This window comes from Sinocyclocheilus anshuiensis, unplaced genomic scaffold, assembly GCF_001515605.1.
Source record: "Sinocyclocheilus anshuiensis isolate Anshui unplaced genomic scaffold, SAMN03320099.WGS_v1.1 scaffold1506, whole genome shotgun sequence".
In the NCBI taxonomy this organism is placed as follows: Eukaryota; Metazoa; Chordata; class Actinopteri; order Cypriniformes; family Cyprinidae; genus Sinocyclocheilus; species Sinocyclocheilus anshuiensis.
The window spans coordinates 123775-137054 of record NW_015548265.1 but is presented as its reverse complement, the minus strand read 5'-3'; the positions used below and the strand labels follow the sequence as shown (position 1 = coordinate 137054).

At 39.2% G+C, this 13280-nt stretch overlaps 1 protein-coding gene across 2 annotated transcripts in view; it reads right to left on the bottom strand.

The window, feature by feature from the left end:
• Positions 1-6919: 6919 nt before the first annotated feature.
• Positions 6920-13280, bottom strand: part of LOC107655625 (zinc finger protein 318-like) — a 25557-nt gene continuing 19196 nt past the window's right edge. The window contains exons 8-12 of one of the 2 annotated variants that reach the window (XR_001630468.1): positions 11670-11864; positions 11448-11535; positions 11005-11123; positions 7308-10898; positions 6920-7202 (exon numbers count right to left, since the gene is read on the bottom strand). Coding sequence is in view for 1 of the 2 variants with exons in the window: in XM_016443191.1 (XP_016298677.1) it covers positions 7641-10898; positions 11005-11123; positions 11448-11535; positions 11670-11864 (3660 nt within the window). In the remaining variant the exon portion in view is untranslated. Of the gene's footprint in view, positions 10899-11004; positions 11124-11447; positions 11536-11669; positions 11865-13280 lie in introns of both variants that reach the window. The other variant, XM_016443191.1, reaches the window with a different exon arrangement.

Sequence of the window (13280 nt, the reverse complement as noted above, 5' to 3'; positions counted from 1 at the left end):
ATTTCGATTAATCGCACAGCCCTAATTAAAACTTTGCACTATTTAGGGCTGCACCTAACGATTATTTGATAATCGATTAGTTGGTTGATTATTTTTTCGATTAATCAGATTAAAATTCTTGTTTTTATTTTATTGACAAAAAACACACTATTCCACATTCTGCCCAATGTCCTTCAAACAAACGTGCCAACTGAATGCTATGAACAGTGCTTCATTTATTAGACCACCTACCATAATAAAGAGAAAAAACATTGTAGGAATCTGTCAAAAAATTGTTTAAATCAAAAAATTGTATTGTTATTTATTGGGCGAATAAACTTAAATAACTAAATAGTATTTATTCACATAAAAAAGGCCTCCTATGCCCTTCATAACAGCTTGCATTCTTGCTGGCATGGTTTATGTATTTTTTGACTGTAATTGGGTATCTGAAAAGAAAAATGCTATAAAGCTCTCTGCCTTTCTTTCATAGATAACAGCAATAATTATAATATAGCATTAGAAACAGCCTACTACTGTTACTAAAGAGCTTACACATATGGAGGACTAACCCACACAGAAAGCTAAAAAATGATTTTGGTAATCACCAGTACTGTCAGTTTAGAGCAGCAGTGGCACAAACTATAATTTGTTAAAAACCTTACATAAATTTGTTTTAATAAATTTAAGCATTGTATATAGTTATATATGTATATAGTTTAAATCTCTGCATTAAAAAAATAAAATAATAAAGATGATAAAGACGAATAAAATCACAAACTCAGTTGTAACCAATAGGTAAGAGTAATGTTCTGCAGGAACACACGTTCACTTTGACCACAGTCACGTCTTAGTGTCATTACTTTATCCCGTTAAAGGAGGTTATGAAGAGTCTGATGTTTATATTCAGACAATTACACGTTGTTATCCCCTTACAGTTCCTACTCTCATAAAATACTCGGAATGCATGTTGACCTTTAAACCTCGATTTAACTTTCAACAACAAATATTTCAGCACAATAAATGTTTTTGCGCTGATTATTAATTGTCTCTCTTTTCCGCCTGTCTGACACACATGCACGCGTGCCCGGCGCTCTTTCAGTAAAGATTAAAACTTAACACAGACTCTCAGGACGGACCTTTATGCAAAAATGGAAATGCTCAACATAAATTACTCATCCTCAAGGCATCCTGGGTGTATGACTTCAGACGAATCCAGTTTCTCACACGGCTCTGGGGGGTGAACAAAGTCCTCCTGTAGCGAATCGAAGAACAATATCCATATTTTAAATGTAATAATCAATTTAATCTAGCTTGCGCTCACTGTTTAACAAGGAAGCAGTTCCGGGCGGATGACGTAGGTCGGCTTTGCGCATGCGCCGTTCAGAAGTGACGAACGCGGAAGCGCAGGGGAGAGATCAAAACAAAACAACAGTCACTTATTAGAAGTACAAAACGAGGATTTGTAAAGAAGAATGTCAGAGGGTTTCAATATAAGCCAAGAGGAGACTGGTTTTCCTTTGCTAAAGTAAGGAAACTTTGCTTCCTTTGCTTTAATATAACTCCGACTGGATTCGTCTGAAAGAAGAAAGTCATATACACCTAGGATGCCTTAAGGGTGAGTAATTTATGGCCTAATTTTAATTTTTGGGTGAACTAACCCTTAAATTTGGCTTTATATCCACATTTACACTTAATTTTCAAGTCTAGCATAAACGGCTCATATTGAACAAAAGTTAAAGTTTTAGCCAATGCCAAAACATTGTATAAAACCCATGCACCCACTGAAAACTGTTGTAACAAAGCAACGCATCACATCAGTCAACAATCTGCAAGCAAACTGCCTCCCTAACCCATGGGAGTTGAAGTCCACAACTAACCTAACCTACATACCTCCTTATTACCATATCTAGATTCAGCCCACATTAAACATTCATGAGTAGCCTGAGCTACACTATCAAATAAATGTGTCTTCCATATAAGTCAAGCGTCACAGAAACCATTTCAACCATAGATGAAAAATACAGTATTACAACTGTGCCCAAAACAAAATCATGCAACATTTCTGTTCTTTTGTCAAATTGTACGATATGACCGCAGTGTGTAAAAGCCAAGGCAGATTATGCAACAACCACCATCTTTTATGACGATATACATCTCAGCTAATACAATATTTCTGGCTCTGTCTGAGCTTCGTGTGAGGCTAAGATTAATTGCAAAGGCAATTAATCGGCCGCCAGTGAGAATGTCACACTAAGCTATCCAAGACTGCCAATTTTGCCTATGACAAAATAAATGTTTCACGATCCCTGAAATTAGTCTCGACTCTCAAGCAGCAAAATTGAGGCAAAAAAAATAAACACACAGTGTGCACCTAGTTTAGAAGCACATTGATTAAAAACGAAGCTGATCTCTGGTTTATAGGAACACAGAATCAATGCTAAACCACAATCCATGACTAGCACCATAGCTGAAGCAGTTCAAATGGTAGTAGAAATTGCTAAATGAGCAACATGTAAGCATGTGATGTTTCCAAAAAGACTATGAGTGCCCTCGTGGGAAAATCTTTTATGTACTGAAGGTTTTTAATGAAGAAAAAAGCGACACTGTCCATGCAACAAATGGTATGTATGTGTGAACAGACTGGCGCTGTGAAACATGTTGAGGCCTGCCCATAGCATTGCAAAGCTGGCCTCAGTCACAGGGGTTGCATGGCTGAGCCTGACTTAAAATAGACCAAATCAATAAACTTCACCCGCTGCTACATCACACTCTCTGCCCGCTGATTCCAGCCGTCAGTATCACTTTGATGAACACTGAGATATTTCAGTCCCAACTTGGTTTACGGAGACAAGCTATTATGTCAGTAAAACTGCACACTTAGAGGGATACAAGTCAATACATAAATGCATACAAATTTCATTATCTAGCAAATCACTACTGACGCAAGAAGAAAACAACAAAAAAATGTAGTGCACTTTTCCTTTATCGCACTGAATGCTTTTTTACCAGGGTCTAAAAAACAAGTCTGACTGGATGCATTTCCCACAGCAACTATTAAAAAACAGAGCAATGCAAAAGGTAGTAGTAAACAGTAGTAAACATAGTATGTATGCAAGTCTATTTACCTGAAATCTACACATTAACTAAACAGCTAAATACTTTTTTGTAGACTTCTTTTTATGAACATGCAGACAAATCATGTAAAATATTAGTACAAACACCATATCTATATAATTTAATGAATAAAAATTCTACTAACCTATTAAACAACTCTCAAAAAATTAAATAAAAAAGGATAAAGATAGCATATTTGGGGCAACTGTGATTGATTGTGCAACTTTTTGTGCAATGTGCAGTTGAAGCAATACAGTATCTTGCAATTTACCTGATCCGTACTTATGTATTGACTTGTGTCACAAAATTAATCCCGACTTGAAGACAGAAAAATAATTAAGCTACTGCTATTTGATTTAATAACACACAGACAAACCTACAGTCTAGGCTCATTTTGAGAGAGGATTTGCATTGCTTTATGTAGAAGAATAAAGGACAGCTTTAAGAGCCACTTCAATCTTGGCTATTTAATAAAGCAGAAATAGAAATGAGGGTTTTCTGGAAGCAAGGTAGATATCAAGAGCTTTAACCATCCTCAGCATGATACACTTCAGACTTCTGAGTTTGACAAGCTAAATATGCAACTGTAAAAAGTAAACTGTATGCAACATACAGAATAAATATCATCTGAGCTGCAAAAAGACAAGCAAATCAACAGGACGTGCAGTGATTACTTCATATATTACTATGCATAATGAACGCTGCCTCGCAAAAAGGCTCTGAAATTGAATTTTAGCCTTCTTGTGCCCTGAGGAAAGAACAAGCCCAGCTACAACATTTAGCAAGCAAGTATTTGTGCCAAGTCCACTAGGCAGCCCTGCGGTCAAACACAGTATGAGATGTGTTTTTAAAACGGTCATCTTTACCTCTTCTGAATTTTCAGTTCCAGCATCCTTTCCGCCACCGGCATTACTGTTTTTTGTGCTGCTTTTTGCAGATTTGGTTGGTTCCTGTAATGACCACAAAAGAACCAATAAATGAACTTCCGAGTCATAAATCAAAGGAGGCTCCTATTATTTTGATCACTTTTAAAACAGCCTTTTTTCTTGGGGATGGTCTGCATACAAGTAAAATCGTGGGCAGGTCATGCTGCAGGACTGGTATGACAGGTGGTGGCCACCAGCAGCCCAATTGCAACTAGATTTTGAATCAGGCAATGACACACACAAAACATTGACTGCTTTCTGGGAATGATAAATGATTTGAGTTCACACCGTCCAGCGTCATATTCATAGACAAACTTGTCCACTTATATATCGAGCGTTTACATAACGATGCTCACAGCCCATCCACAGCTTGTCCACTGAAACATTGACTCGTGCAGGGACAGGAGAACATGTTTGCGTGTCCAGCTTATGCTGCAATCGGTCAACTAATACGCCTCTATTCTCATATTAACGGCCGATCATAATCTCACCATAGAAAACCGATGTATAAAACAAACACCGGGTAAAACAGCTATCGAAGAGCATTCTCTCAAACATAAAAGACTCATATTTTAAACACACGTCACGCTGAGCTAAAGAAACCGCTTTGTCGTTATTTTACAAATCTTGTGAACATATAACTGTCAGTATTTTGACTTGAGACATACAGGCAAAAATGCGCCCTTAGCGGGCTAGCGGCTAGCGCGGCCTTCACTTACAAAAACCAACGCCAGCAAATGCTGCAGAATAATAGTTTTACAAACTGAATTCTCGGACACATTAATTAGACATGCGTTATGATTGTAATCTGTACTTTACCTTCTCTTTTTTAGTTTTATTCGGCATTTTTCAAATGTTGTCTTTAGCCGTGCCTCCGTGATAAGGCTTCCCTCGCACTCGGGCTCTCGCGCACACTGTTACCTCCAGCTCCCCGCGCCCTCCCTTCACCAGTAACAATCTGATTGGTCGGCAAGGCTCGAAACGACCTAGCAACAGCACAGCGGAATTTTTCTATTGGCCGCTTTTCGAACCAGACGGTGTGTTTTCTAAACGGGGTACTGGCTGCGACGAGGAAGGGGTCTACAGCTGTTGTTGACGGCTTGTTATCTATCTCAAGTGGAGGTGCAGATTGTCAAAAAGAGGACTCGATTGTGGGAGGGAGACTTGTGTTGGTGCCATTGACCGTTAACATGTCAAAATAGGTTCATCCAGAGGAGATTTTGGTTGTATAAACCAAAAGAGCTGGACCCCTTATATAATTGTATTTGTGAATATTGATGCAGTTGAGGTCATTTGTGGTCCAGCTTCAGAATAATTGTGTCATCAGATAGATTGTACTATATTCAATGTATTAAGGGTATTATTCATTATGATAGTCATTAAAAAAAATCACTGCATTGAGGATGTTCCACTGCAATTTTCTTATAAATACATGGTTAAAAATAATTTTAAAAATCACCAAATGTGGGTCTTCTTTAAAAAAAACAAAAAAAAAACACTCTTTACCTTAAAATGTCTTACACATCATCCGTTATTTTTGTACACATCTAAAACTCATATTCATCGTTTTATATTTAGACATAAAATAGTATTTATAATACAATTATAAAATCTATATTTTAAATTCAAAATAATATTGTGTATATTTTCTAAAGATTCCATCAAAAAAGACAAAATACAGAAACATCTACTGCCATCTATTGGTATATTTTTCTCAAAACCATTTCGACACACCATACATTCGATTTGGATTCAAACTCCCAAAAGAAGAATAACAAACATGATTGCATTCACAAGCTTTTATTTAAAATACATCAAATATAATTTTCATTAGCCTATCATTAACTTCGGATTTCAAATATTACAATTTTTAAGAAATTCCCTAGTGAATAACTACGGTGATAAAAGGATAGTTCACGGCCAAATTGAAAATGAAGTCATTATTTACTCTGTCGTCTTTCTAAACCTGTATGACTGGACAATTCTGACAAACACAAAATAAGATATTTTGAAAGTTCGAGTCCATGGACTGTAATTGTATGGGGACGGGAAAAAAGAGCGACATTTTTTTCAAAATATCTTTTGTATTCTACATAAAGTGATTCAGCATTGTACATGAGGGTGAGTAAAATAATTTTCATGTTGGGGTGAACTATGCTTTTTACTATGCTATTTTTAAAACTGACTAGTAGAGTAAGTTCCTCCAATGTACATTAATTATATTGATTAATTCACGATAAATTACCAAAACCAGTCAAGGCAAAAACACTTACCTTCATGGTAAGCAGCAGATTCATTTTTTAAGATGCGTTTTAGTTCCTCCCATGATGCAGATGTCAGCTGTAATATTGCCGTCATTAAAACACAATGTAAACCAACCAACCATATCTCCAGCAAATGCCTGTCTAAACAGTGGAATTCCTAAATACATTAATAATCTTAATGTTTGATTTCTTTCAGGATTCATGCATATATGGAAAACTATTTGTATGTAAATAATGCACAGCTACAAATAAAAATAATACAAGTTCAGTAATGTCATGTTGAAGATGTTTACTATAAGCAGTTACAGCATATTGGCTTTAAATTTGTAATTATAACTAGCAATTATACCAACATTCATGTTTGATGTCCATGCAAATATGTACACAGTGCAATGGGCCTCATTCATGAAACACCAACATAATGGATTTGTATATAACATTCATAAAACCATGCTTATGCAAACCGTTTCACTCAATGTGGCAAAGTACCTTATAGAAAGGTTTTATGATTTACACAGAAATCCGTTCAGCTCATGTTTCATGAATGAGGCCCGATGTGTGCAAAAGGTTAAAAAAAAGAATGCACAAGTCTAATAACAGCAGTAAGAAGCATATCAGTAAGAAGCAAAGACAGAAAAGGTTGCTGTGATTTATTTGAGCTAGCACAGAACGTGTGCAATTACACCAACTATCTGTAGATGCTAAAGTAGCATGGTAGCAATGTGAACATTATAACACAACATTGATTCCTTTAAAAAATTTAAACTGGAAAGAAAAGCCATCAAAACGGAGTACAGTGTAATAAAAACTATGGAGGCCAAGCCTGATATTTTCTGTTCAGAGTTGTGAACGCACATGTCCTTGAAGCATGAACTCCACACCATTTCTCTTCTCTGAGCCTGGATCTTTCTGGCTCCTGCATTAAAATATCTTCATTTATTTAAATAGAACGAACAGAGCAAATGGTTTTACAGACTTAAATGTTTGATACACATCATATTCATTATATGTTTTACGTTACCTTTGGGGAAAAGGAATGGTTTCTGCTGGAAAAAAATAAGGAAACAAGTAGCTCAACACCAGGTGCTTTTGATAAGATAGCGAAACTTTTACACATATTAAGGATTCATTACTAGATGAAAGTTCTCATTCTCTTAGAGGGATTCCTTCCCCAGCACCCACTTCAGAATGAATGCTTTTCAGTCCACATTTTCACTGGCATTACCTGCCAAAAGGTTAAGAATAGACATGAAACATTCTAACTGGATAAAGCAAATACAAAGAATACTTCAAAATCACTTATTTACATTCAGATGTAACATGTACATCCCTAAACCTACTCTTGAAAGGTCCTTTACAAAGGCTCAAAACTGAATTCAAATGTGTCCAAGTTCAGTTGCTCAGTGAAAGAACCAGGAAGCGGGGAGAATGACATGGGTTCCTCAGATTCCAGAGGGTTTTCCTCATTATTTGTCTGCATTGTACCCTGACTATCTACTTCCATCACAGTTATATCCCCCACAGAGATTTCAAAAGATTTAAGAACTTGTTGATCATCAACATCTTCCTCTTTTGCATTATCTTCATTTTGAAGGTCAGGTTTTAAGATGGCATCCTCAAAGGCTTGTTCAAATTCTGAGTCCTCATTCTTGGGGGGTTCTTCTGTCTGGGCAACTTCTGAGTCTTCGTTCTTGGGAGATTCTTCTCTCTGGGCAACATTTGAGTCCTCATTCTTGGGGGTTTCTTTGCTCTGGCCAACTTCTGAGTCCTCATTTTTGGGGGTTTCTTTGCTCTGGCCAACTTCTGAGTCCTCATTCTTGGGGGGTTCTTCTGTCTGGGCAACTTCTGAGTTTTCGTTCTTTGGAGATTCTTCCCTCTGGCCAACTTTTGAGTCCTCATTCTTGGGGGGTTCTTCTGTCTGGGCAACTTCTGAGTTTTCGTTCTTTGGAGATTCTTCCCTCTGGCCAACTTTTGAGTCCTCATTCTTGGGGGGTTCTTCTGTCTGGGCAACTTCTGAGTTTTCGTTCTTTGGAGATTCTTCCCTCTGGCCAACTTTTGAGTCCTCATTCTTGGGGGTTTCTTTGCTCTGGGCAACTTCTGAGTCCTCATTCTTGGGGGGTTCTTCTGTCTGGGCAACTTCTGAGTTTTCGTTCTTTGGAGATTCTTCCCTCTGGCCAACTTTTGAGTCCTCATTCTTGGGGGTTTCTTTGCTCTGGGCAACTTCTGAGTCCTCATTCTTGGGGGGTTCTTCTGTCTGGGCAACTTCTGAGTTTTCGTTCTTTGGAGATTCTTCTCTCTGGCCAACTTTTGTGTCCTCATTCTTGGGGGTTTCTTCTCTCTGGGCAACATCTGTGTCCTCATTCTTGGGGGGTTCTTTGCTCTGGCCAATTTCTGAGTCCTCATTCTTGGGGAATTCTTCTGTCTGGGCAACATCTGAGTCTTCATTCTTGGGAGATTCTTCTCTCTGGGCAACATTTGATTCCTCGTTCTTGGGGGGTTCTTCTTTTTGGGCAACTTCTGAGTCCTCGTACTTGAGAGGTTCCTCTCTCAAAGCAACTTTTGTGTCCTCATTCTTGAGAGGTTCTTCTCTCAGTGGAACTTTTGAGTCCTCGTTCTTGAGAGGTTCTTCTCTCAAGGCAACTTTTGAGTCCTCACTCTTGAGAGGTTCTTCTCTCAGGGCAACTTCAGATTCCTCGTACTTGAGAGGTTCTTCACTCAAGGCAACTTTTGTGTCCTCATTCTTGAGAGGTTCTTCTCTCAGTGGAACTTTTGAGTCCTTGTTCTTGAGAGGCTCTTCTCTCAGGGGAACTTTTGAGTCCTCGTTCTTGAGAGGTTCTTTGCTCTGGCAAACATCACTAGCATTTTTGTATTTATTGTTTAACTCTTTGCAGGTTGAGCCACTGTCTTGAGGAGCAAATCCAGAGTTTTTTTTGTCACCAACACCGGCACTGACAGAAGTTTTAACTGCGGCACTGCCACTGTAAAAAATGTCAAACAAATCTTTTGCTTTTCCTGCTGCAAGAGTTGTCTTTGGATTTACAGTTTTGGGGGGTGGGTCTCTGGCGTTAAAAGAAAGCTGTGGAGGAGGACGAAGGATTACGGTGAGCTTCTGCTCCTCCTCAGGCACTCCAGGAGCAGCCACATCAGACTCGAGAGTAATAACACACTGACTGGGAGTAACAGGTTTCATCTGGCTGAAATTTACACTTTTTGGCACCACAGTGGGAGACTGAAGTGGTACGGGTATGTTGAAGATATCTACAGGCTTTACAGAAGTGTCCTTTGTTTGTTTTAATTGCACCTCTTCTCCACTAAATGCCTTAGAGATGAGGTCTGCTGACAACGCTGGGCCCTTCTGAGTTCCTGTTACAGGTGCAGGAGATTTGTCAGCAGATGGTGTTGGTTTATTTTGCACACCTGTGTAAGACTTCCTAATAACCATGGGAACTGGGGGAGGAGGTAAATTAGGATTAGTTTTTATTTCGTTGTATGCTAGCCATTCACCTGAAGGGGGAAGCACAGCCTTTCCTGACAATTTGATAGCAATGGATTTTGCAGCAGCTATAGACTTGGAAAAAGGATCTAGCTCAGCATCCGTGTTTTCTGCCATTTCAGTAGGCATACTCTCTTCCTCTTCCTGTAAGAATTGCGCCGCCATCCTCTCTGCCTCCTTCTCCAGTGCTGTCTTCTGTGGCTTTTTCAGACCAAACTTTCCAAAGCCAGGCCGACAAGCAGCTTCCTCGTTCTTCTTGCGAAGTTTAGCAAGCAAGGCAGGACTTGGACCACATAAGACTTTAGGAGGCTCGCTGGGCTTCTCTGGTTCTGATTTGCCATCTTTAGCATTGGACTTCCCTATGCTCTCCTTGTCATCTTTGGAATAACCAGCCTTGCCCTTCAGGTGCTGAGCTTTATCTTCCTTTTTTTGATATTTCCCATTACTCTCTTGGTCCTCATCCCACTTTGATTTCGGCCACTTCCCCCCTTCCTCATCTTTGTACTTTGATGACTTCTCTTCAGCCTCCCGAGTGTATTTGTATTTCTTATCCTCTTCTCTGCCATACTTGGGCTTCTCCTCTTCTCTACCATATCGGCCCCTATCATCATCCTTTCTAAATCTATATCTGTCATCTTCTTCTCTATATCGATAGTGTTCATCATCGTCTCTGTTTCTAAATCTGTCCTCTTCATACCTTGTTCTCTCCCCTTCCTCCTTCCTGTACTTATGTGTGTATTCCTCTTCTTTTCTGAAGCGGTTTCGCTCATCATCTTCTTTTTTGTACCTAGCTCTCTCATCCTCTTCCTTCTTTATTTTGGCTCTCTCATCATCCTCCTTCTTGTATTTCTGTTTATCTATATCCTCTTTCTTGTATTTATCCTTGAGTTTATTCTCATTCTCTTTGATATTCTTATACTCCTCTTCCTTGCTGTACTGTGGTTTTGTCTCCACTTCATTACTTGACATTTTTCCTTTGTTGTGCTTGGATTTCTTCATATCATCCTGTTCGTCGTCTTCACGTTTTCGTTTGCGCTCTGAACTCTTTTGGCTCCCTAAGCCAGCCTGACGGTCCAGGTTCCTCCTTTGTTCATAGAGGGGATTTTCATACATTTTTGCCTGGTGACAAAATCAAATGCATATGAGACAATCTGGTCAAAAAATATATAATTTGCATTTCCTAACTCTAATTAAATATATAATGAATATCATGTGCGATATGTACCTTGTATCTCTCATTGTGAGCATGGCAGGTAACATGGGCCTCAGCACAAATGGGATCACCAAAAAACTCCTCACATAACTGGCAGAAGAATCCCCTTACAGGGATTAAGAACTCAGAGCCTAGAGGAGGGAATACAGCACAAAATTTAATACTTTTACTAATAGTGTGTAATGTTTTTGATGCCTGGTAATTTACCCTTGCTCTGTTCCAATAATGAGACACACTGCAAGAAAACCACAGTTTCAGACACTGCAATTAACATGACACCAATTATGGAGGGGAATCATAAAGATTTGAATGATTCTGGTTCTCTGATCCTTAGATTCCACTTAATGATTCCAGTTCTTTAATGGTACATGTCTTGAAACAAATAAATCACTTAATCTTAAACCAAATGAATGTGTTTTCTGATTAACAATCACATTTTATCAAGACTCTGTTACCTTTGGCTGGCTTGGAAGTCCTCTTTCCAGCTGGGGGTTTCTTTTCACTCTCTGATTTCGCCCAAGGTCTGTCATAAGGATCTAGAGTCTATAGGAGAGCAAAACAATTGATGACTGAAGCAGAGACGCGACTGGCAGAAATAAACACACTACTTATACACCACAAAAAATAAATAAATAAATAAAATAAAAAAATCTGATTACATATATTAGGACACATACCTTCCTATGTGTTTTGCTGTGCAAATGCATGAAATAATCAAACATTGAACCACTGGTAACATTGCAGTTTTTACACCAGTGGTTTCCTGCGTCGTAGTACTCGAACTGCTCGGCAGCAGTGTCCAGGGAGTGGCTGCTCGATGGAGGAGGTGACTTGGGTTTTTCAGGAGACGCTCTTGATTTTGAGGATGCTACCTAGATTTAGGCAGTACAAAAAAAATGCATAAGTAAAAGTGACTAAGCAAATCAAATACTCTTGAGGAATCTTTTTTTAAATGAATGAAGAAAAGCTTTTCAGATAAACAAATATAACAATCCTATCTGCCAATCTTTAAAGTTTATCATAGGAGACTTACCTTTGCAAAATAGGCCATCTGTTTTCCAGTCGGGGAGAAGCTACCCATGGGTTTATTACTTTAATTTAATTGACTACTATAAAACTAATGGTTTTAAAAAGCCATTTCAAAATGAGATCTGAAATGGCTTTTATATCATATAACGTACATTAAATTCATCAATAAAATCATTAGGTGCCAATTAGGGCTGCACGATCAATCGAAATGGAATCGAGATCGCGATTCATTCTGTCGGCCCCTTAAGTGCGTCGGCCCACCGGGAAAATGCCCGGTATGCCCGATTACCAATCCAGCCCTGGGTCTATTCATATTAGAGACAACAGGACTATATGTAAACTCTAATGCCATGACAAGATGCGCATATGTCCATCTCGCGCATGTACAGTCTTCTGCCATCTTCACCCATTAGCCGCTTTTCAACTGGCCAGTGCGAGCCGGGGCTTACAGCGAGTCAGGTGGGGCTAATAGCCTCGGACCTCGAGCACAGAAGCCGTGCCATGAAAAGATGCGCATACGTCCATCTCGCGAATGTAGTGTCTTCTGCCATCTTCACCCATTAGCCGTTTTTCACTGGCCAGTGCGAGCCGGGGCTTACAGTGAGCCGGGCGGGGCTAATAGCCTCGGACCTCTAGCACAGCCACAGAGGCCGAAATAATGCCGCGTTTCCACTGTCGGGCCAGTAGCCTCGCGGCACTCCTGTAAAACCTGCCCTAAACACGCCTTCACTGGACTACGTCACACAATACAAAGTTCCACCAGCGAGAGGGAGATTAATGAAATAAATCGCTAAACAAATATATCAGAAGCTGTCGTTTAGTCTTTATTTACAATCTTGGACACAACACGTGGCTATTGACTGACCACGAACAGGAAATAAAACTTACTTGCAGCATTTTTGATTCGTTAATGTCTCGCGGTCTTGCTCTTTTTTTTTTCTTTGAACAATTACATTTTGGGCTAAAAGTGTGTTGTAACACATGCGTTACTGAACATGTAGCGAGTAAAATATTACTGAAAATTGATTAGTAATGCCTTACACTACTGTGTTACAACAAAAAGTAATCAGTTACTGTAATGCACTACTTTTGTAACGCGTTACTCCCAACACTGACCTCAAAACATTAGATTCATCCGTGCTGGAGCCGTGCCGCCGCACAACCCACGCAAGGAAGATAATTCCGTACACAGCTGCAATTGCAGGTTTTCAAACAGAAATGGCGACAAAGAGGCAAAACTTACGGACTGCAGCTTTAAA